The sequence below is a fragment of the Salvia hispanica genome, chromosome 5 (genome assembly GCF_029641045.1).
Source record: "Salvia hispanica isolate PSC_SH4W2 chromosome 5, Shi_PSC_v1, whole genome shotgun sequence".
NCBI classification, from domain to species: Eukaryota; Viridiplantae; Streptophyta; class Magnoliopsida; order Lamiales; family Lamiaceae; genus Salvia; species Salvia hispanica.
In genome coordinates this window covers 3,016,146-3,039,536 of record NC_142696.1, presented here as the reverse complement: position 1 = coordinate 3,039,536, position 23,391 = coordinate 3,016,146, and the positions used below count along the sequence as shown (strand labels likewise).

At 37.3% G+C, this 23,391-nt stretch overlaps 2 protein-coding genes and 2 pseudogenes across 4 annotated transcripts; 3 read left to right on the top strand and 1 right to left on the bottom strand.

Moving 5' to 3' along the window:
- Nucleotides 1-2,394: 2,394 nt before the first annotated feature.
- Nucleotides 2,395-10,511, top strand: LOC148924213 (germin-like protein 8-11). The gene is made up of 3 exons (XM_089059784.1): nucleotides 2,395-2,512; nucleotides 3,357-3,571; nucleotides 10,123-10,511. Exons 1-3 carry the CDS (start codon nucleotides 2,395-2,397, stop codon nucleotides 10,447-10,449), a joined length of 660 nt encoding a protein of 219 aa, XP_088915910.1. The 3' UTR covers nucleotides 10,450-10,511.
- LOC148924214 (uncharacterized) lies at nucleotides 5,067-6,319 on the top strand (annotated as a pseudogene). Its single transcript, XR_016130968.1, has 2 exons — nucleotides 5,067-5,970; nucleotides 6,078-6,319. The product of XR_016130968.1 is annotated as an uncharacterized LOC148924214 (transcript).
- Nucleotides 10,512-11,884: 1,373 nt separating the features above from the next.
- LOC125190009 (uncharacterized) lies at nucleotides 11,885-14,738 on the bottom strand (annotated as a pseudogene).
- A 4,498-nt stretch (nucleotides 14,739-19,236) lies between these two features.
- Nucleotides 19,237-22,786, top strand: LOC125190010 (uncharacterized). Of its 2 annotated transcripts, XM_089057885.1 has the most exons (4): nucleotides 19,237-19,474; nucleotides 19,744-20,260; nucleotides 20,390-20,515; nucleotides 21,267-22,786. In XM_089057885.1, the coding sequence occupies exons 2-4, from the start codon at nucleotides 19,802-19,804 to the stop codon at nucleotides 22,605-22,607; spliced, it is 1,926 nt and encodes a 641-aa protein (XP_088914011.1). In that variant the 5' UTR covers nucleotides 19,237-19,474; nucleotides 19,744-19,801; the 3' UTR covers nucleotides 22,608-22,786. The 2 variants fall into 2 exon arrangements, with proteins under 2 accessions (XP_088914011.1, XP_088914010.1); XM_089057884.1 differs by having other exon boundaries at nucleotides 19,237-20,260.
- The last annotated feature ends 605 nt before the right edge of the window (nucleotides 22,787-23,391 follow it).

Here is a 23,391-nt window from a genome sequence, read left to right as displayed (position 1 = left end):
TTGGTAAAGTGAAGTAATTGATATGAAATTGAATTTGAATAATTTGTGCACGCACTGTACACACACTATACACAAAATACACACTCACACACACTTCACACATTTCACACACTTCACACATTTCACACACTACACAAATTTCACACATTTCACACACAACACACACTTCACACACATTTCACACACTACACAAATTTCACACGTTTCCCGCACTATACACATTTCCCGCACTACACATGCTACACAAATTTCACACACTTTCATACCTTACGCACATTTTACACATTTCAAGCATCCGATTTATGGAATTTTTTTTTTCAGTTTTAGATTTTTATTTTCCGATCTGAATAAAAAAACATAAATTTTCCAAAAGTTTAAATTGAACCAAATTTGAAATTTTGGTTTGCAAATAGTGTGTGTATTTTGGGTATAGTGTGCGTAGTGTGTGTATTTTGTGTAAAATTTGTGTCGTGTGTGTATTTTGGGTATAGTGTGCGTAGTGTGTGTATTTTGTGTAAAATTTGTGTCGTGTGTGTATTTTGTGTAGTATGTATATTTTGTGTATAGTATATGTAGCGTGTGTATTTTGTGTAGTGTGTGTATAGTGTGAAATGTGTAAAATTTGTGTAGTGTGTGAAATGTGTGTAGTGTGTGAAATTTGTGTAGGGTGTGTAGTGTGTGAAATTTGTTTAGTGTGTGAAGTGTGCGTAGTGTGCGAAATTTGTTTAGTGTGTGAAATTTGTTTAGTGTGTGAAATGTGTGTAGTGAGTGTAGTGTGTGAAATTTTTGTGTAGTGTGGGAAATGTGTGAAATTTGTGTAGTGTTTGAAATGTGTATAATGCGGGAAATATGTGAAATTTGTGTAGTGTGTGAAGTGCATGTAGTGTGTGAAACGTGTGAAATGTTTGTGTGTGCGAAATGTGTGTAGTGTATGAATTGTGTGAAATGTGTTTAGTAGGTGGTGAAGCTATCTAATTTTAGGACTATTTAGAATTTCAATTTTCTTCTTTTGATATGAAATTCAAATAATGAAATTAAAAATTTTAGAATTATAATTCAATTCCAATTCTACACGCATTTGTGATAATTCCCAAACACCCCTTTAAAATATTTAATGACTGTGTATACTGTATACAGTTCACTCATTTTTAAATGATTAAATCAAACAGCCAAAGTACCCATTTGATTAATTTAGGATCAGCCAAGCTTTTTCTATATCACCATTCTATTTAATTACATAAGAGAAATCTTCTCTAGCAGTACTAATTTTCCAAGTTTGTGACACTATTTATAATAATCTAAACTCTGCTATCCGACTTTTTTTACTGCCCGTGAAAGAATCTAAGAAAATCCAAAGAGAGATTTAATAAAGTCATATGATTAATTTTATTTTTTTTGTAAAATTTGATCAGCTTAAGTACATTCAGCATTAATTTGCAAAAATTGAAATTAGGCTATTGTCACTTTCGCCAAATTTATTGAAACCAGTTAGCTAGATTTTCGTATCAGATTTAGTTTTCATTTTGGCTCAGATTGATTTTTTACAATCGAAAATGTCAAAAGGTATTTATTATATAGTACTTATAATACTTTATTTAGATATTATATGAAATAAAATATTTTATTTCAATATTTTCACTCACTACACGGACATAAAAATTGAGGCACACTCATTTGCATTGGGAAGTTTTCAATAATAACAATAATTTTGGACGCAAAAGAAAGTGTCCCTAAATTAATAGCAGATTATCATGCTTTCATTTGCGTCCTCTAATTTTAGTTGGGACACCAACCATAAGGACGACTTTTGAAGCGTCGGTGGTATATTTATAAACACAAATTAGCGTCATAGTAATAAAAAAATGTACTTAATGATTTTTTTTTTGTTGTTGTCGAGACCTTTATATATGCAATAATTAAAAATTTTCTGCGCTCTTGGAATTTTGGGATCTCTGTTGATATTTCAGGTTATTTTGTTTGGATTTTTGAACTCAATTTTAAGACTTTCAAATAAGTTCAGATTTATAATTAACTGAGGCATAAACCAATCGATATCTAAATGTTCATCCCTACACACCAATTTTATTTTCTCCATATATAGTTGATACACTATATATCTTTTATTAAAATTAAATTAATGTTAACTCTGTGAAATTTGTCGAATAACAATTTGTTATTTTTAAGAACTACTCCCTATAGTAGAGTTGACAAATCTAAATAGCTGAGTTATAGACATAATTAATTTGGAAGTTAATGTGACATTTTGCTTACATTTCTAAGAAGAATCAAAGTTGATAGTACAACGTTAAGATCTTACTGAACAGTGTGAACACCTCTATAAAAGGAGGCTGTTTTCTTCAATTCTAAACAAGCAAGCTTTCTTGATTTACATTCATGGCTTCCAGTGCTATCTTGTTCATCACATTAGCGTTCCTCAATTCCATTCTCATCTCCTTGGCCTTTGACCCTAGTCCTCTGCAAGATATCTGCGTTGCACCTCCCTTAGGACTCGGTACCTACTTTCTTAGTTCTTTTTTTTAAAAATTATTTTACGATTTTATGGCTGCTTCAGATTTATTACAGATGCCTCACATCAGTTGTGTATGCAATTAGTGTAAAATTTATAGCTCAAATGAGCCTTGTCTCTCTAACAAGCTAGTCTTTTGAGATATGTTCTCTGTTTGATCTGACTATAACATTGATACTTTCATTTAGAGGTCCAACAACACAGAGTGTGGTCTGGCTAAGGAACCAACCGTAAGCAACAAAAATGCGTAGGCAGGTCTCTCTCCTACTAACATATACTCCCTCCGCCCCCAATAATTGTCCACTTTAGTTTCGATACGTGTTTTAAAAAATGTTAAGGAAAGTGGGTTAAAAGAATTAGTGAAATATGCGTCTCACTTTCACATATTGATTTTATAATTGAATGTAAGTAGAATGAGTTAATGAAATGTCGGACATACTTACCATTTATAGTAAAAAGCGAAAGTGAACAATTAATAAGGGACGCACGAAAATTAAAAAAAATTGAAGAATTAATAGAGGACGGATGGAGTATTCAGTTTATAGATCAAATAGACATTTTTTGGAAGAATTCTCCTATTTGATCTATAATCTAATGTCCCAATTCAGTGTCCAGTTTATAGACCAAATGATATCTCTCCCCATTCGGTATGCAATCTAATATTCTAATGTCACGCACCAATTGTCGCGAAGCCATTGCTATATAACTTTATAGATCAAATAAACCCTCTCGTAAGTCGTAACAAAGTCTTTTAGGATGTATTGATTGACATTCTCTACATTAATTATAAAATTACTAACATTTAAGTATCATATCTATTTTTTTCCAGCAACGTCAATATGCAGGGACCCAAGACTTGTCACCGCAAACGACTTCTTCATGACCGGCCTGGACAGGCCGGGACCCTTCAACGCGTACGGCGTCACCTTTGTCGTTGCATCCGTACTCACAATCCCGGAGTTGAACACCCAAGGCCAGTTTCTTATACGCGCAGAGCTTGCGCCAAACGGGTACTTCCCGCCTCACACGCACCCTAGGGCGTCAGTGTTAGAATAATTGAGTGAACAATTACTTAAAGCTCTCTATGATGATTAACCGAGAACAACGGAGAAGGAGCACAAACCATAACGAGAATAGTCGTCTATGAATGATATAAAATATTGTTGACCATTCCAAGAAGCCGAAGGGAATGGACCACAAATATCCGTATGTATTAATTCTAAGACGTCTGTAGCTCTATTGGCACCTAATTTCTTATGTTTGGTCTGTTTTCCTTTGATACATTGAACACATACATCAAGATCTGAAAAAATTAGTGTGTTTAATATACCATCTGACACAAGTCTCTCAATTCTTGATTTTGAGATATGACCTAAACGCTTGTGCCATAAGTTTGCCGAATTTTCATTATTTAATTTTCGCTTATCTGAAGATCCATAGCCGCTGCAAAGCAATTCGGCCGTTCTATTCGCCGTTCTATATGATATGGATCAAGGTACGCTTCCGCTTTACAGTTTGTGCTCCTTCTCCGTTGTTCTCGGTTAATCATCATAGAGAGCTTTAAGTAATTGTTCACTCAATTATTCTAACAAGTGGTATCAGAGCCACTCTATTGATGATTCTCTGAGAATTGGGAAAAGGAAAATTAGGGTTTTATTCCAATGTAAATATTTACGGCCGCCGTTAATTATGGATTGATGAATTGATTATGGATCAAGTGCAATATTTCTGTTATCATTTACGCATATTGAATTGTCAATATTGTTGCACGCATTCCAATACGTGTTTTATATGGGTTGTTGAATTGATGATAATTGAATATGCATCTGGAATGAAATCTTGTTGATTTAATGTATATGGAATAAAACTTGTTGATGAATATAATTCATGTATGCGGTTCTGTGAAAATTGCTTCACACGCAAATGATACGGTTTTGATTTGGAATTTTGGTGGATTCCATAATTGTAGTTTATATGTTGCCATAGTTGATATATTTTTTGTTACCGTAATTTATATATTAATTATGAGTATGGTGATGCATATATTTTGGCTTATGAATTGATTTCTCAATTCATAATTTTCTGATTCTGAGGAAATTTTTGATTCGGTTTCTCAATTATTTGAATAACTAAATGGGAATTAAGAATTCTTTCGAGAGTTCGACTAAGGTTTCTTAATTCAAATTTGTTTTGGTGCATCTCATGTTCCTTTATGTATTTTACTAATATCCAAAATAGATTAGTCGAAACATGACGTTGCCAAAGTAACCTCTCTTGTCTAGACTTCCTTATTGCGAATATTAGGACGGTGAAGTGTGTGTGTATTTTCAATGCGGATATTAGTCGGCCCAAAGGAAGATCATTATTTGGCACGAGGTAACACATACCTGTGGTGGTAAATACGTGACAATTATCCGGTTTATCGTGTAAGTAGTGTGATGCCCAAAGGTGGACATTGCTTGGCATGATTTTATTGTCAGTGTTTGATCACTACAAAGAGGTTGCCACTTACAAGTTTATATTACTGTCCAAAGACTTGATTTAAATGTTGTGCCGGTACCTCGAGATGCTACCTTCTTATTTGAATTTTATGATGTGAGCATGACGGTTAATTTGGTTTTGTTTCTCTGTAGTTATGACGTCTTCTGCTTCTGTGTCTACCAACGTGCAAAACATACCTATGTTGAATGGGTCAAATTTCAAGGATTGGAAGGAAACCCTTCTGATCACTTTGGGCTGCATGGATCTTGACCTCGCGTTAAGGACTGAGAAACCCGCCCCTCTTACGGATGTAAGTACCGCTGATCTTAAGCGGGACTTTGAGAGGTGGGAACGCTCGAATCGCGTGAGTCTTATGATCATCAAGCGCAGCATCCCAGAGGCCTTTCTGGGCACGGCTTCTGAGGATATTGCTAATGCTAGTGAATACCTTGCCAAAATTGAGGAGCGTTTTGCTAAAAACGAAAAGTCCGAGACAAGTACGCTTCTGGCAAACTTGATCTCAATGAAGTATAAGGGAAAGGGCAACATAAGGGAGTACATCATGCAGATGTCTCATATTGCTTCAAACTTGAAGGCGCACAAACTTGAAGTCCCTGAGGACTTACTTGTGCATTTGGTGTTACTCTCTCTTCCTACACAATTCAGCCAATTTAAGGTCAGTTATAACTGTCAGAAGGAGAAGTGGTCTCTTAATGAGCTCATTTCATAATGTGTACAAGAAGAGGAGAGATTGAAGCAAGACAGAGTTGAGGTTGCTCAACTGGCTACTAGCTCAAGCAATAAGGGAAAGGGCTTAAAGAGAAAGCCTATTGAGAATGCTGCTGTGGACAAGGGACCATCACAAAAGAAGCAACATAAGGAAAGTGGTTGCTACTTCTGTGGGAAGTCTGATCATATGAAGAAGAATTGTGCCAAGTACACCGCCTGGCGTGCTAAGAAAGGTATGATTCTTGCTTTGGTCTGTTCTGAAGTTAATCTAGCTTCAGTCCCTAGTGATATTTGGTGGGTAGATTCTGGTGCTACTACTCACATAAGTTTATCAATGCAGGGCTGTCTGAGCTGCCGAAAGCCAACTGATGGTGAAAGATACATCTATGTGGGAGATGGCAAGTCGGTGGAAGTAGAAGCTATTGGGCATTTTAGATTGTTGTTAAAGACTGGAATTTTTCTGGATTTGAAAGATACTTTTATTGTACCGTCATTTAGACGGAATTTGGTTTCTATTTCTGCATTGGACAAATTTGGTTTTTCTTGTTCATTCGGGAATAATAAGTTTACTCTTTCAAATAATTCTGGTATTATGGGCACTGGTTCTTTAAGTGCATATGACAATCTTTACATGCTTGATTCTGTTACTTCATATTCAGAAGCCTTACATGTTGAATCAAAGGGGACTAAGCGAAAATTAAATAATGAAAATTCGGCGAACTTATGGCACAAGCGTTTAGGTCATATCTCAAAATCAAGAATTGAGAGACTTGTGTCAGATGGTATATTAAACACACTAATTTTTTCAGATCTTGATGTGTGTGTTCAATGTATCAAAGGAAAACAGACCAAACATAAGAAATTAGGTGCCAATAGAGCTACAGACGTCTTAGAATTAATACATACGGATATTTGTGGTCCATTCCCTTCGGCTTCTTGGAATGGTCAACAATATTTTATATCATTCATAGACGACTATTCTCGTTATGGGTACCTATATTTAATTCATGAAAAGTCTGAGGCTCTTGACAAGTTCAAAATATTCAAGGCTGAAGTTGAGCTCCAACTCAACAAAAACATTAAGAAAGTCAAATTTGATCGTGGTGGTGAATACTACGGCAGAAATGACGGCTCAGGTGAACAACGTCAAGGACCTTTTGCTCTCTATTTGGAAGAGTGTGGGATCGTCCCTCAGTACACTATGCCGGGGTCGCCTAGCATGAATGGTGTAGCTGAAAGACGAAATAGAACTCTTAAAGATATGGTGAGGAGTATGATTTCTCATTCCTCCTTACCGCAATCACTTTGGGGAGAAGCATTAAAGATTGCAGCATATATTCTCAATAGGGTACCAACTAAAGCAGCTGCTAAAACACCTTATGAGCTTTGGACTGGGCGAAAGCCTAGTCTAAGTCACACTCACATTTGGGGATGTCCAACTGAAACTAGGCCTTACAAGCCAAATGAAAAGAAATTGGACTCCAAAACAGTGAGCAGCTACTTTATTGGTTATTCAGAAAAGTCAAGGGGTTACAAATTTTATGATCCCACCACAAGAACAATTTTCGAGACGGGAAATGCGGTGTTCTTTGAGGATGTTGAGTTTGGGGGGGAAAATGCAATAAGGGACATCACTTTTGAGGAGGAATCTATAACAATTCCTACTGCTGCTTCTGACAATGCTCAGATTTCTATTCTTGACATTGAAGAAGAAGCAGATCAAGAACCTCAAGAAAATGATGTTATAAATGCACGACTCCAAGTTGATAATCTCAATGAGGATCAATATCATGTTGATGAGATTATTCAAGTTCAACCTCAACAACCTCAAGAACCAATGCCAATAAGGAAATCCACTAGAGAAAGGAGAAATGCCATTCCGGATGATTATGTGGTTTTTCTCACTGAAAATGAGGATAATATTGGTTTGAAAAACAATGACCCTGTCACTGTTGCTCAAGCAATGAAGGATCCTCAGTTTGAAAAGTGGACTCAAGCCTTAGATGAGGAATATAAGTCAATGCTATTTAATGACGTTTGGGATATTTACCCATTACCTGAAGGTGTGAAACCCATTGGTTGCAAATGGATTTTTAAGACCAAAAGAGATTCAAAAGGTAATGTGGATAAATATAAGGCACGTCTTGTAGCTAAAGGCTTTACTCAGAAGGAAGGTATTGATTATAAAGAGACTTTCTCTCCGGTTTCTTCGAAAGACTCATTTAGAATAATCATGGCATTAGTAGCACATTTTAATCTTGAGCTGCATCAGATGGATGTTAAGACAGCGTTTCTCAATGGTGAACTTGAGGAAACGATTTATATGGAGCAACCAGAAGGTTTTGTGGTCGGAGACCCAAAGAAAATGGTTTGCGGACTAAAGAAATCCATCTATGGGCTCAAGCAGGCCTCTCGTCAATGGTACCATAAATTTCATGAAGCAGTTCTCTCATTCGGTTTCGAGAAGAATGTTATTGATGATTGTGTGTATCACATGTTCAGTGGGAGCAGATGCATCTTCTTGGTATTATATGTCGATGACATATTGATTGCCACAAATGATAAGGAAATGTTGCACGATACCAAGAATTTTCTCTCAAAGAAATTTGAGATGAAAGATCTTGGGGAAGCCTCTTTTGTATTAGGGATCAAGATTCACCGAGATCGCTCTCGTGATATTCTACGATTGTCACAAAAGGGATATATTGAAAAAGTGCTAAAAAGGTTTGAGATGCATGGCTGCAAGCCTCTAGACACCCATGTGGCTAAAGGAGACAAGTTTAGTCTTGCTCAATGCCCTAGAACAAGTCTTGAGATTAATGAGATGCAAAAGTTTCCATATGCTTCGGCTATTGGAAGTCTCATGTATGCCCAAGTATGTACTAGACCCGATTTGGCTTTTATTGTTAACATGTTGGGAAGGTATCTCAGTAACCCCGGAATGGATCATTGGAAAGCAGCAAAACGGGTTATGAGATATTTGCAGAGAACAAAAGATTACATGCTCACATACAGAAAATCAGATCATTTGGAGATCATTGGGTATTCTGATTCTGATTTTGCTGGATGCCAAGATAGTAGGAGATCCACCTCGGGTTATGTATTTCTGCTGGCTGGAGGAGCCATATCGTGGAGAAGTGCTAAGCAGACACTTGTGGCTCCTTCCACCATGGCAGCAGAATTCGTAGCTTGTTATGAGGCATCTTGTCATGGGTTACTGTTGCGAAATTTTGTCACTGGGCTGCGTATTATTCAAGGAGTTGAAAGACCACTTAAGTTGTATTGTGACAATAACTCTGCAGTGCAGTACTCCAACAACAATAGGAGCTCTGCTAAGTCAAAGCATATTGAGATAAAGTTCCTAGTTGTAAAAGAAAGGGTTCAGAGTGGACAAATTTCTATAGAGCATATAGGAACGGATTTGATGATTGCAGATCCGCTTACTAAGGGACTACCACTTAAGGTCTTTCATGGGCATGTAGCCCATATGGGTGTTTTATCATTTGAGGACACTTCCGTTTAGTGGGAGTAATTAATTTTGTTAATGCTCTATATTGTGTTTAAACATGTTGTAGAAATCATGTTATTTTCTGCAGAAATAAAGTATTATGTTTTGTCCATTACTTGTGTAATTTGGTTTTAGTGTGATCTCACTTTGGGAGGACCAGTTGGAAATAGGCATGTATGATCACCTTGCATGAAATTTCCATGCTACACTCCATAATTGATCTGTTGTTGATTATATTTGCATATGTGATTACTGATGGGTTTAATCATGAAAAAATATGGTGACTGCCCCTTTAGTCCTATGTCGATATGGTTGATAATGAGATTGTTCGGAAATACACTATGTGATAGCATTTTGAGCGCTCATTCGGTTTGTACACATTTATTTGGTGTCATGTGTTGCCCAAGTGGGAGATTGTTAGAATTTTTGGGCTTCCACATGACTAATTTAATGTGTATGGCTATCTTTCAGTTGCCCAATTAAAGTGATCCATTAAAGATTAAAGTTTGGGCTAAAGTGTATTTATTTTGTTATGGAAATAAGTGTAGATACCATATGGGATTTTCTATTTGATGAGGGACCGAATAGAAAATAAAGGGGTTTATATTTAATATAAATATAAGCTAGGGTTATGGTCCCCAGACGTCAGAAGAACATTCGATATCTCTGTATTCTCTCGGCAGACTATCGCGAAGAACGTCTCTGATCGTTTGGAAGATCCATAGCCGCTGCAAAGCAATTCGGCCGTTCTATTCGCCGTTCTATATGATATGGATCAAGGTACGCTTCCGCTTTACAGTTTGTGCTCCTTCTCCGTTGTTCTCGGTTAATCATCATAGAGAGCTTTAAGTAATTGTTCACTCAATTATTCTAACAGTCAGAGCTCACCTACGTGATAGAAGGCTCGATCGAGGTGGGATTCGTGACCTCGTTCCCGGAATACAAATACTACAGCAAAGTTCTCAACAAAGGCGATGCGTTTCTTTTCCCGGTCGGCCTCGTCCACACCGTGCGGAACGTGGCTAGAGGGAAGAGCGTCACGACTTCGTCTCTCAATAGCCAGAATCCCGGGTTTGTTTTTCACCCCGACTCTCTTTTCGCGGCCAGGCCGCCCATCAACAGCAGTTATCTGGCCAGTGCGTCTAAGCTAGACGAGAATACCGTCAGAGATTTGCAGACAAGAATGTGGTTTGGTTTAATATGAATCTGGTTTGGTTAATCCTTGTATGTTGGTTTAATAAATAAAATAAATAATTGCAGTGTTATGAATCTGGTTTGGTTAATCCTTAATTCCTTGTATGTTGGTTTACTGGTTTCCTAATAAATAAAATAAATAATATAGTATTATAAATCTTCTTAGAGCCATATATATGGGCATGTTAGGGTGCCACCACCCCTTAAAATAACACCATACCACAATTCCTAGCCAATCATTTGTACACGTGGACGAATAATAAGCTGCCACGTGGCAAAAAAATCTGAAAAAAGACGGTCAGCAATTTGCTGGTCTTTATCCAACAATATTTCTTGTCCAGCAATATCCGACACACTATACAACAATCTATAGATTGCGGTGTAGTGTATGTAATATTGCTGTGTGGCGTTTATAATATTGCTGTATAAGCAATGTCACGGTGTCATTTTAACACAAGCATACATATACTACATCTAATTAACATCATCATTTGGTGATCAAATTAATGAAACAAACTTCAAACTGCAGAAACATATCGCGGTAAATTGAAGATGAAAAACAAAATTTTGCTATTTCTAAGTTAAAAAATCTCAACAACAAAAATAAAAATATAGTCATCGCAACTTAATTATACACAAAATACATTTTCTTTATAATTTTAAAAAGTAAGGGGTTAGTGGTACAGGAAGAAAATACTAGTACTATATATACTTATCAAAACAAGAATACTGTGTAAAATATGTTAGGGAGATTCAATATATAGAACAGAAAAACGGATATCTGAAAGTCGTGATAATCATTTTCAGATAAATCAATTTCGGTGGTTCTACCAAAGTTATATGGTGGTTTGCTTATCTGCCCGACTCTCTTTTCGCGGCCAAGCCGCCCATCAACAGCAGTTATCTGGCCAGAGCGTCTAAGCTAGACGAGAATACCGTCAGAGATTTGCAGACAAAAATGTGGTTTGCTTAATTAATCCTTTTATGCTGCTTAATTTACTGGTTTGCCTAATAAATAAAATAAATAATAGTAATAAATAAAATAAATAATAGTATTATGATTCTGGTTTGGTTAATCCTTGTAGGAGTATGTTGGTTTACTGGTTTGCCTAATAAAATAAATAAATAATAGTATTATTATGAATCTGGTTCGGTTTTAATCCTTGTATGTTGGTTTATTGGTTTGCCTAATAAATAAAATAAATACTATTATTATGAATCTTCTTAAATTAACATCATTTGGTGATCAAATTAATGAAACAATCTTCAAACAGCATAATCATATCACGGACAATAATAATCACCCAATAAGTAATTAGTATTTAAATAATTGGTTGATAAGTGACCACAAACTTTTCGCACGGGATCTAAGGAAATGGGGTTTTGTTAGTAAGAGAGGGAATACCAAAAAAAGAAAATGGGTTACTTATCATGGGACGTCCCAAAAAGGAATATGAGTCGTTTATTTTGGGCCGGAGGGAGTACTACAAGTCAAGTAGGAGTATATATGAACAAATATAATCAAAAAGTTCAAGACATGTAATCAAAATTTTCTGTATCAATTGCTTCTCAGTCGTTTGATTCTCTCCAAAGCACCATGGCTTTGTGCATCAGTTCCTTCTTCCCTCTTCCGAACCAACGCTGCACCATTGCCGACCCTTCCCCGGCTATAGCTATCCGAAACGCTTCTCTTGACCCGGCCCATCTCCCGGACCGTGTCCTCATTCCCTTGCACCACTTCAAACTCACCCCACTTGTTCCACACCTCATGATCGAATCTAGTCGGGTCAGCATACTGCGACGCATGCTTGTACAATGCACGGGCACGATCAATCTCCCCGAGGCTCACCTCAATTTCCGCATACCTCAAACACATGGCCATCACATCCTCGTCCGCAAGCCCTGATCCGTTGATGGCTTGCTCGTAAATCTCCCTAGTCTTTGGCAAACCAAACATATGAGCTGCCTTGGCAATATATATCTCATACATTCCCAATTTCTCATTAATTGGGACAGCTTTTGTGGCCTTGTCATAAACCTCCATTGCTCTTTTAGCAAGACCATATTCTTCCTCCATTTTTGCATACTGAAGATACAGAGGCTTCACTGATTCCGCGGGAGCCTCTTCAACCGCCCTCTCGAATAAATCCCGAACTCGTTCCACCTTTGTTCCTCCGTATCTTTCGACAAATTTGGAAAGATAGATGACCCATATATCCTTCACATGAGGGTACTTGAAGATTTTCACACCTTTCTCATAAACTCTAAATGACTCTTCAAAGCAGTTATTTTCCTAGAGAGTGAAATTATAAACATATAGTTAGTTATTTCTAAATCTAGTAAGTAAAGTGGAGAAAAAAGTACTACCTCCGTCCCCCAAAATTTGCTACATTTTGACCCGACACGGGTTTTAAGAAATGTAATGGAAAGTGAGTTGAAAAAGTTGGTGGGATGTGGGTCCTACTTCTAAAGTATTAGTTTTATAATAAAATGTGAGTAAGAATGAGTTAGTGAAATATGAGGTTCACTACTAAAAATGGTAAAAGTGAAGTGTATCAAATTTTCAGGGACGGACCGAAATAGTGAAGTGTATCAAATTTTTAAATAAGATGGTTCACTACTTACTTGAAGAAGCATTCCATAGCTTATGATGATTTGAGGATTTGCTATTCCTAGATTGATTATACTGTCATAAATTGAACATGTCCACTCCAAGTCAACAAAGCTTTCCATCACATCCACATAAAAAGTCCAAAGCTTGAGGGATTTGTAAAGCTTCATTTGCACAGGTTCGTTTTCTCGATCCGTCACTATACGTAGAAAAAGGTTAAGCGCGATGAGTACTTGAAAACAGAGTATAACTAAGTTTTAACAAAATGAAAAAAAAAATTGTACTACCTCTCCTCTTGACTTCGACCGAAGGCTCACAAGTAGCACGTTGGAGGAGTTCGACCGCGCCCTTTAAATTGCCATGTCTGAGCTCCATCTCCACCCATTCACACCAAACGCTAGCAAGATCATCGACAGCCTTGTGATCAGCCTGCACGGCCTTATCAAAAACAACCCGAGCATTCGAGACATCTCCATTACTCTCATACAGTTTAGCAAATCCAACCCACAGAGTGTGGGGCTTCCCCAAGCCTTGGTCGGATCAACTGTCCTCACACCTTCTGCGTAAGTCAAAATCTGTTTCGTTGGATTCCCTTCGAAAATCCCAACTCTCTTACGCCACGCCTTCACGCTGTGAGGGTTCTGCCTTAACTGAACACTGTTAACCAACTCCGGCCTCCTTCGAATCAGATCTGCATATCTTGACAGCTCCATATCCAAATCATTCTCATCCTTCAACCAAAAACCTTCTTCATCTTCGCTGTCTTCGTCAATATTTTCCATCAATATTCGAGGAGAGAGCAAACTCTCCTCGAATTTCGAATATGCATCAAACACAAGGCTGAAATCCCTCACTGTGGCTACCTTCATCATCCCTTCCTCAAACACATCTCTTGCCTTCTCAAAAAGGCCTTTTTTGATGTAGTAATTTCCCAAACTTATCCAAAGATTCCCAGTTTCGTCTCTGAATCTCCGAATCCCGTCTCTAACGATCGCATCCACGTCCAATCCAGCCATATCCAACGAATGACGAGTCAACAAATCACAAAAATCCATCCACATTCCATAACTCGTCTTCCCTTTTCTCGACACGAATTGATCATCGTTCAAAACCTCCACCAGCCTCTCGGCAGCCTCCTTCCACATCTCCGAGTCGATCAAGAACTCGATGAAGGTCTCGACGTAGCTCGGGTCGTACTTCAAGAACCTGCTGTAAACCGCGACAGAGGTCTTCCGCGGGACCAGCTTCTGCGACGCGAAGGCGAGGTAGGGCTCCCATATCAGGCCGTGCTGGGTGACCGGCAGCGCGTGGAGTGCACGGTCGAATGTGCGGCGCGTGAGGGTGATCAGGCGCTGGCGCGTGAGGGACTGCAGGTGCATGATCCATATGCGTGGCATCTTGTGCATGGTGGCGAGGGCGCGCTCGAAGGTGTTGTTGAGGGCTTGGTAGTGCGCGTGGGTGATGGGAAGGCCGTGGGCCGCGTCGAGGCGGAGGCGGAGGTAGGCGTGCCATAGTTTGTAGCTTCCCGGCAAGGCCCTGATAGCGCGCTCGTAGATGATCACGCGCTTCTGCGGCGGCGCGTGGGTGAGGTAGCGGCACCATGATTTCAGATTGTGGGGGGATTGGAGAATCTCTTCTTCGTAGGGGTAGTCTTCTTCGGCCGGATATAGGTCTATACAACTCGGCATATTTCCGTGTATTGGTCTAGCGATAGAGCGGTTAATATGGAACGTACTTCACTTTATATAGACAAAAAAAAAGTAGAGGCGGCGAAAGTTTTATTACTATTAATTTAGGAAACAAACAATTATGCTAACCTACGTCTATTTGGAAAATAATTTCCAATTAAATACCATATATATGAATAACATAACAATTTTTGGAAAATAACCTACGTCTATTTGAAGCCATTAAATTATACTTTTATAGACGGACCAGAAAATGCCACGTGGCAAAAAGGAAAATTTGTATAATGTTACGTTTATTATCGGTTATAATCCTATTACTTAAATCACGCCTTTTAATTCTTTATTCAGTATGGTATGTTATATTAAGTCCCATAAAATAATAATAATAATAATAATAATAATAATAATAATAATAATAATAATAATAATAATAATAATAATAATAATAATAATAATTTGCATCATGATTCATGAATGTATATATCTTCAATTATCGCTAAATCCTATCTTTCCGCATTCAATTAGAATAACACAATGTAAGTGTATTTTTGCCAATTTTTCGATGGTTATGATTTTATTTCCTTATTTAATTTAAAAATATTATTATAACAATAGGTTATTCCGGCCAAGATATGCACTGTATATTATGCTTCATCTTCTTTCAGACGTTAGCTTTTCCGCTTTAATTAAATCTGAATATTTAATTTATGAAAATATTTAATATGGAGATGAACTTATGAGGTTTTTGATTAACTTCAAGATTTGCTGACTTTCAACTGTCTCAGAATTTTGGGGATTCGATCTCTTTACTTTAATTAAATTGAAAGATTTACTCGCTTGTAATTAATTATTGATTCCATCCATTCCCATATCAGGACTTTTTTAGTTTAAATCGAGGAATTTACTTTATACCACTTAAATTAATTGAATACTAGTTCTTTAACTAAATTAAGAGATTTAATTGTGTACTAACACATTAATCCTGAGATTAATTCCTTAACTAAATCCAAAGATTTCATCATAGCGAAAATAATAATAAAAATATGTATTATCTATTTCAATTTCAATTCTAATTTTGGAGAGATTATTTTATCCAGGTCCATTTAACTATAATCCAAAGAATTATTTTGAGTTACTAGCATTTTAAATCAATGCCCAGCTCAATTACATTTAAATTCGAAATTGGGCCCTATTAAATAGAGTTAGAGCATCCACCATAGGATGCGGACTAGCCATAGGCGAGCAATAGGTTAGCCAAAAACTCCTCCTACCATATCATGAAGGACTTCTCACGGTCCAACTGCCCCAACAATAGGCTACCCAATGCCCTAGCCTAGCAAATAAATTGACAAATACGATTAATTCATTTTAATTGTTGGTGTTTATCAAATATTAAAAAAATAAAGTGCAATGAGTTGTAATATAGAGTATAAATAAAAAAAAATTATATATATTTTTTTAAATAAAAAAATCGACTAGATGTTGTCCGCGGATGAGAGCTCGTCCTTCTTCAGGACGTCTGTCACGTTAGCCTAACGCAATAGCGGACGTCCGGAACGCCCTTCCCTCTAGCCTAGAGGACCTCCGTCGGGACGTCCCCTATTGTGGATGCTCTTATGACATACGAACATTTCCATACAAAGTATCAATACATTTTTCCCCGTACTATTGTTTCAGCTCAAAATATAACTAGAAACAAAATTTTGGATTATTCAACTCATCTTAACAGCTCATTTCGGATTAGGGGGTGAATTAATTTTGTAAATATTTGTAATCAGGTTTAAAATTAAATTAGATTCCAATGAATTTATCAAAAATCATTTTCAAAATGTTTCGATTGTTTTGGCCCAAAACTTGGAATCGTTGGACCCAATTTTTACTTCCTACAGGTTTTGAATTGGGCTGTAGTTAATTCTGTCTCGAAAGTTTAGTTGAGCATAAATTGTTGTGTCTTAAAAAAATGAGTAAACACAAGAATTCCAAAATTTTTAATTTGGAAAATCCTGAATAATAAGGGAGAAAGGGCCGTGGAGTTGATTATCAAGATACACAATAATCTGATTTCAGCCTTTATCATTATATGATTTGGCAGTGTTCTCGATCGTCTAGTTGAATCCACTTCTTTATCATTTGTGTATTAAAATACGGGTCATTCAAAAATTTATATTCAATAAAAAAAGAGGGGAGTATATTTTTCCGAAAGATTATTTTAAATCTAAATTTATATGTATGTATTTCTAAAAATAAGTAAATAGATTAAAGAGTAATCGAATACTAACATTTTAACTCTGAGGGAAGGCCCATATTGAGAATTCGAGACAACTTAGGGGTTTATTTGCAAATATGGCATCTATTACATCTCTTTGATTGAACATTAATCATGTGGAATCAAATGTAAATGCAAAGAACAAGGTCAAAACTTGCAACTATTCATTACATAAATGATAAATTCACAGCCGTACATAATTATATGTGCATTTTATTATTTGTTTTTGCAAAACTAGGAACATGCGAGTATTATTGGTATGCCCACCTCAATACAAATTCTACTTTTGCAGAAATAATTGGAAAAAAGTTACACAATATAGTACTACAGCTAGATAAATTATTTCAACTTAAACTAAGCTACTTACTAACTAGGGGGTGAAACAATTGTAAAAAAGTAACAAAATATTAGATAAATTATTTAGAATAGCTCAACTTAAAATAAGCTACGACTACTTACTAACTAGGGGTAAATGTGATTATCATTTTTGTTCCCATATGATTTAATATATTGTATATGAAAAAAAATCAAATAATTCTTATGTCACTCTGCCAAATGTGGACCATTGGCCATTCTATGAATGTGATGTCTACCAACATTGTAATTTGTACCATTGAAAAGTTAGGACATTTTTGACATATTTTACATATTCATGTGACAACTTTTGCATATTTACCATAATAGTGTAAAAAGAACAGTGATTGTTATCCTAATCGGACATATATGAATTATTGCGGTTCTCATATTGTTTTTCATTTTATTAGATTATGTGTATCGTATTGTGAATTGTACCATATAAATATAATCTTGTTTTAGAGTTTTTACCATGTTAATAATTATATCCATTTTCGGACAATATAATAAAAGCTGTTCAACAGTAACTATGAGAAATTTGAAAATGTCAATATGGAAAAATATTAAATATTTTACTAAATTATTCACAAAATGAATCAATATTTATCAACTATATTCAAATTATATATTCCATCCATTAAATTTTAGTTTTATATTATATTACATATATAAATATTTAATTATAGTATTTCGGTTGAATCAATAGTCTAATTGATTCGGATTAACTTAATTACTGTCTGATTTTGAATTTTTTTTTCATCCAATATCATTCGATATTACAGAAGCATAATGAATTCTACAGTTAATTTTGGAAATTTAATGATTTGGTGTTGATTAAGATGGGTTAACTTTCAGAAAATAGTCCACCAAAGTTGGACATAAATAATTTAGACTGCTAATCTATGCTTGATATTTGTTCAACTCTCTAATTATTTGTTTTCGAAGTTAGAAAGTTACAATAATCACGCGCTAATTATCTTATTACAAATAGGCAAGAAATCATTATCAAAAAAGGAAAATAAATTTAAACCGCCATATCAAAATAACTTTTTCCCCCCATACAATAATGCGCGAAAATACATTTTTTTATTTCACGTTTTTGTATACCGATCAGTTTAATTATACTCCAAACAAGTTATAAAAGCCTCTTTTGAAAAAAACAATGATTAAAAAATCAATTGAAAAATTATGAAAAAATTTGAATTTATCAGATAAAAATTATGTAAAATTATATTTGACAGAAAGCCGACAAATTTTACATATACGTAACTACTACTCCATTAACTTGATATGGTCACTTCATATCAATAACATTATTTAGTTGAAAAATAATATCACTATACTATACATGGACCATCATATTTTTGTGAATAATTCCAAATTTATATATATTTTTAACTAATTTTTAAAGTCATGTGTCAGACCAAATTTAACCAAAATCCATCATCTTTCCAGAGTAATTTCCGTAACGCAATCCTCATTCGAATGAAATACTCTCTCCATCTCCGATTAAGAGTCACATTTTGACCGGGCACAAGTTTTAAGAAATGTAAAAAAAATTGGTTGAAAAAGTTAGTGGAATGTGAGATCCATTTTTTTATATTAGTTTTATAATAGAATGTGAGTAAATTGAGTTAGGTGAATGTGTGACCTCCTTACTATTTATGGTAAAAATGAAGTGTGACCCTTAAATGGGGAGATCGAAATGAAAAAATGTGACTCTTAATTAGGGGCGGAAGGAGTATATAAAATAATTATCGTAAAAATTTCGAAAAAATAATAAATGAATCCTTGTAAATGCTGACGTGGCTGCCACATCATCATCTTCTCTTTATATAACCACCTTCTCTCTCCCTCTCTTTCTCTCTCTGTCTTCCATGAAAAAGGCCATCAGATTCACTCATTGAAAGCTCCCTCTCTCTCTCAACTTTTCTCAACTGCACTTGAAGAGGAAGCTTTGACAGTTGCCTCATTTGCAACTACACTGTCACATGTATCTTCCTCCCTTTTCCTTTCCCTCTCCCAATTTTTGAAAAATCAGAGCCCAACTTTTCAGAAAGGGGCCTCCAATTTGCATGCCAAACCCCATTTCAACATCTCACTGCATTAATTCCCGGTACGTTCGAATCTCCTCCACCCCTCCTTTTTTGACCCATTTAAAGCATTTTCGGCAGTTACCAATTTTCATTTCAAAAGGGGGCCTCACCGCTTCTAAACCACCCTATTTCTGTCTCTAGATCTGTTGGTTTTTTTTATTGGAGTGATTCTTGGCTTTTCTATGCGTATTTCTTGCTCCAAGATTGGATTTTTCGGCTTGCTGTGATATAGAGAGTCTTGATTGGAGTGATTCTTCTTTGCTTTTGTATGCATATATCTTGCTCCAAGATTGGATTTTTCGGTTGCTATGGTGTAGAATCACGTTAGGTATAGGTGTGGTTGGAGGATGCCAAGGCAGAATTTGATCAATGTGGATGTGAGGATTGGTGCGAGGAAATGCAAAGTGAGGAAGAGGGGTTGTTCATCGTCTTCCTCGTCGTCGTTGGTGCAGAATAGCCGGTTGAAGCGAGCTTTTTTGGTGGGGAGACGAGTGGGATCGAGCACCCCTGTGCCGAGGTGGAAGATGATGAGCTCGAGATCACCATCGATGGAGAGTGGTGACAAGGCAGCACTCAAGTATTTGGCGGTGAGGGGTGGGGAGGAGGCGAGGGAGATGTCGATCTCAGCCCGGAAACTGGCTGCCACTCTGTGGGAGATTGATGGCCTGCCTTCACCAAGAGTAAGGAGGGAGAGTTTGAATGGGGTTGGGGGAGTTGTTAGGAGGGAGAGGATGTTGGAGGAGGCGAAGAAGCCGGGATCAACGGCTCTTGCCTTGTCTGATCTCTTTGGTAGTCATGTCTCTGAGGTGGGGATTGGGTGTTTACTTGTTGTGTTGTGTTGTGTTGTGTTAGGTTGAATTAGGGATTTTTGGTGGGAGAAGTGATTTGTTTGCATAAATTTGTGTTTGATGTTGTTTTGTTTTGTTGAATTGCAGAAAATGGAATCTTATCCACTACAGAAGACCAGCCATAGGAGGAGAGCTTCTGCAAGTTCTCAGAAGCTTCTGCAGATTGAAAGTGGTTTGGGAGGCACCAAATCTCCTCATAGTTGCCTCGTTGAGGTATGATTTTCGAGTTTACACGATGAAATAGTCTTTTTCTAATGAAGATGGTTAAATGATTTGGCATTAGTATTTGTTTTAGTTGATTAAGATCTTGATTCCCTTTGGTGGGGTTTGAGTGATGGTGGAGGTATAATTGCCTCGTTGAGGTATGATTTTCGAGTTAACGTTGAAATAGTCTTTTGCTAGATGAAGTTACATGAATTGGCATTAGAATTTGTGTTAGTTGATTAGGATCTACATTCCCTTTGGTGTGGGGTGTGAGTGATGGTGGAGGATGATTCCGAGATCCAACATGTTTTCTTGAATTAAGTCGAGTTACACGATTAGTTGATTCGATCATTTTAGGAAAAACTAAGATTAAGTGTGTTTTTAGTGAACTTTTTTTACTAGATGAAGATTAGTTGAATAGGACTGATTCCTTTGGTGGGGTGTGATGGTGGAGGATAATATGGAGATCTTGAATTAAGTCGATTTCCACGATTAGATGCTTCGATCATTTTGTTTCGTTACTAGGAGCAACTAGAAATGGACAAAAAACGTATGGCGTTACTGTGGAGCAGAGAACATGGTTTGTTTTAGTTATGGGGCACCACTCTACCTATCATGTCAATTGTTTGTCTCCTTGTAGATATCACCATATGGTTAGGAAATACTTTCATTTGTCTAGCATTTGTGTATTCATTTCAGTTGGCTGTTTCTTCTTGGTTGGAATGTTCTAGAGAATGTGATTAACATAGACGATGCACAGGTTGATCAGGCACCGAACCATGCCCGGAGCCCGTGTAGGCAAGTCGTTGGAACCAAGAATCTTCTCAAGGATGTGTACAACGGCCTTATAACTTCGAAAGAGTTGCTCAAAGTGATGAGCCGGGTCAGCCATCTCGACGAGCAGAACTCTGCGCGTTTATCCCTTTTCTCGGCCCTAAAGTTTGAGCTCGACCGGGCTTGTATCCACGTGAGTAAATTGATCCAAGAGCAACGGAAGGGGGGTGAGATTGCTGTTTTGTTGAAGCAGTTAGAAGAGGAGAAGTTGGTTTGGAAATTGAAAGAGCAGGATAAGATTCGGAGGGCCATAGCCTCGGTAAACGGGGAGCTCGAATCGGAGAGGAAAATGAGGAGGCGGACGGAGAGGCTTAACAAGAAGCTCGGTACAGAATTGGCGGAGACGAGGGAGTCCCTGGCTAAGATGAGCAAGGAGCTCGAGAGCGAGAAGAGGGCACGGGAGATATTTGAGCAAGTGTGCGATGAGCTGGCTCGGGGAATAGGGGAGGACCGGGCTGAGGTGGAGGAGCTCAAGAGGCGCTCGGCTAAGGTCTGCGAAGAGGTGGAGAAGGAGAGGGAGATGATGCAGATGGCTGATGTGCTGCGTGAGGAGCGAGTGCAGATGAAGCTCGCGGAGGCCAAGTATCAGTTCGAGGAGAAGAACGCGCTCGTTGACACGCTGAGGAACGAGCTCGAGGCCTACTTGAAGTCCAAGAATGGCGAAGAGCAGCAACAAGGCGATGGCTCCCCGAGCTACGACAAGATCAAGGAGCTCGAGAGATACTTGAGGGAGACGCTGCCTAGCCCATATGAGTACCATGATAAAGCAAGAGACGACGTTTTGGACGTCTCACTAGTAAACAGAGTTGATCAACACGAAGAAGAAGACGATGATGATGACGATGATGACGATGACGATGAGGAGGAGGACGACGAAGACGATTCAGCTGACAGCGACCTCCACTCCATCGAACTAAACATGGACGACATCAGCAAGAGCTTTCAATGGAGCGACACGGCCAAAGCAGAGTCGAAGAGGAACTCAATCGACAAGAGCAAAGGGAGAAGGTCCATCAAGAAGCCACCACCACCACCACCAGCACTCGCCATTTCAACCGATGGGAACAAACAAGAAACACTAGACGTGTTCGACAGAAGAGGGCTATTCGAGTTCTCATCACAGCCATGGAAGAAGAGCGACGTGGAAGACGAGCTCGAGAGATACAACATGATCAAAGACCTAAGAGACCACATAGTTTCCACTTCAAGAATTGCATCCTCTCAAGAGGATGATCCTCCCAATGGCGTCGTGCCCTGTCACGGCTAGCAGCTATACGCGAGGCGTGGCGTGACGTCACGCCTTTCGGAAAAAACTCCCCTCTAGCATGTGTCATGAATTCAAGAGTGTAAACAGAAAATTTTTGTTTCCATACATAAAGTGAGTAACTGTATAAATTATGCTACTTTTTTCCTCTGCAAGGAATGAAAATGATATATTTGTTGAAATTTCTTCTACCAAGATTGGATTTTTATTAGGTAATCTTGAATTTTAACCAAGTAATGATGTGATAATGTGAACAATACACTAATTTTTGCTGGTCCCATGTAATTTAACCTTCAATTAAATCAAAGTAGACAAGCAACTTCTTGTGTTTGGTTTTTGCCTAATCTTGTCTTAAAATTGAAGAGTGATGCATGGAATCTGGCTTCAAGAGTTGAAGACACAGAAAAATGAGATATTGTCACCTTATTATTACCACAATATTATCAATCCCATCAAAATCTTGTTTCATACAAAACACATGGTTTGAGGCAAGGGGGGTGGCACCACACAAATGTTGTCTGAAACAATTGTGTTTGGAATTATAATAAGATGTGTTGTATTATTTAGAGCACATGCAATCATATCATTGCCAGAGAAACCACTGATTTTTTATGTATTAATTTTATAAGTATTAATTATGCTTGTTGATTCAATGAATGATTGTCTCATGTGGAGGAATCATTTAAGCAGCATTTTCAAATGCCCCATTTAATTATATTCTAGTTAGTCCACTTGATTGGATTTCTTGAAGACTACATATTTGGAATATTTGGAATTTAAATAATGC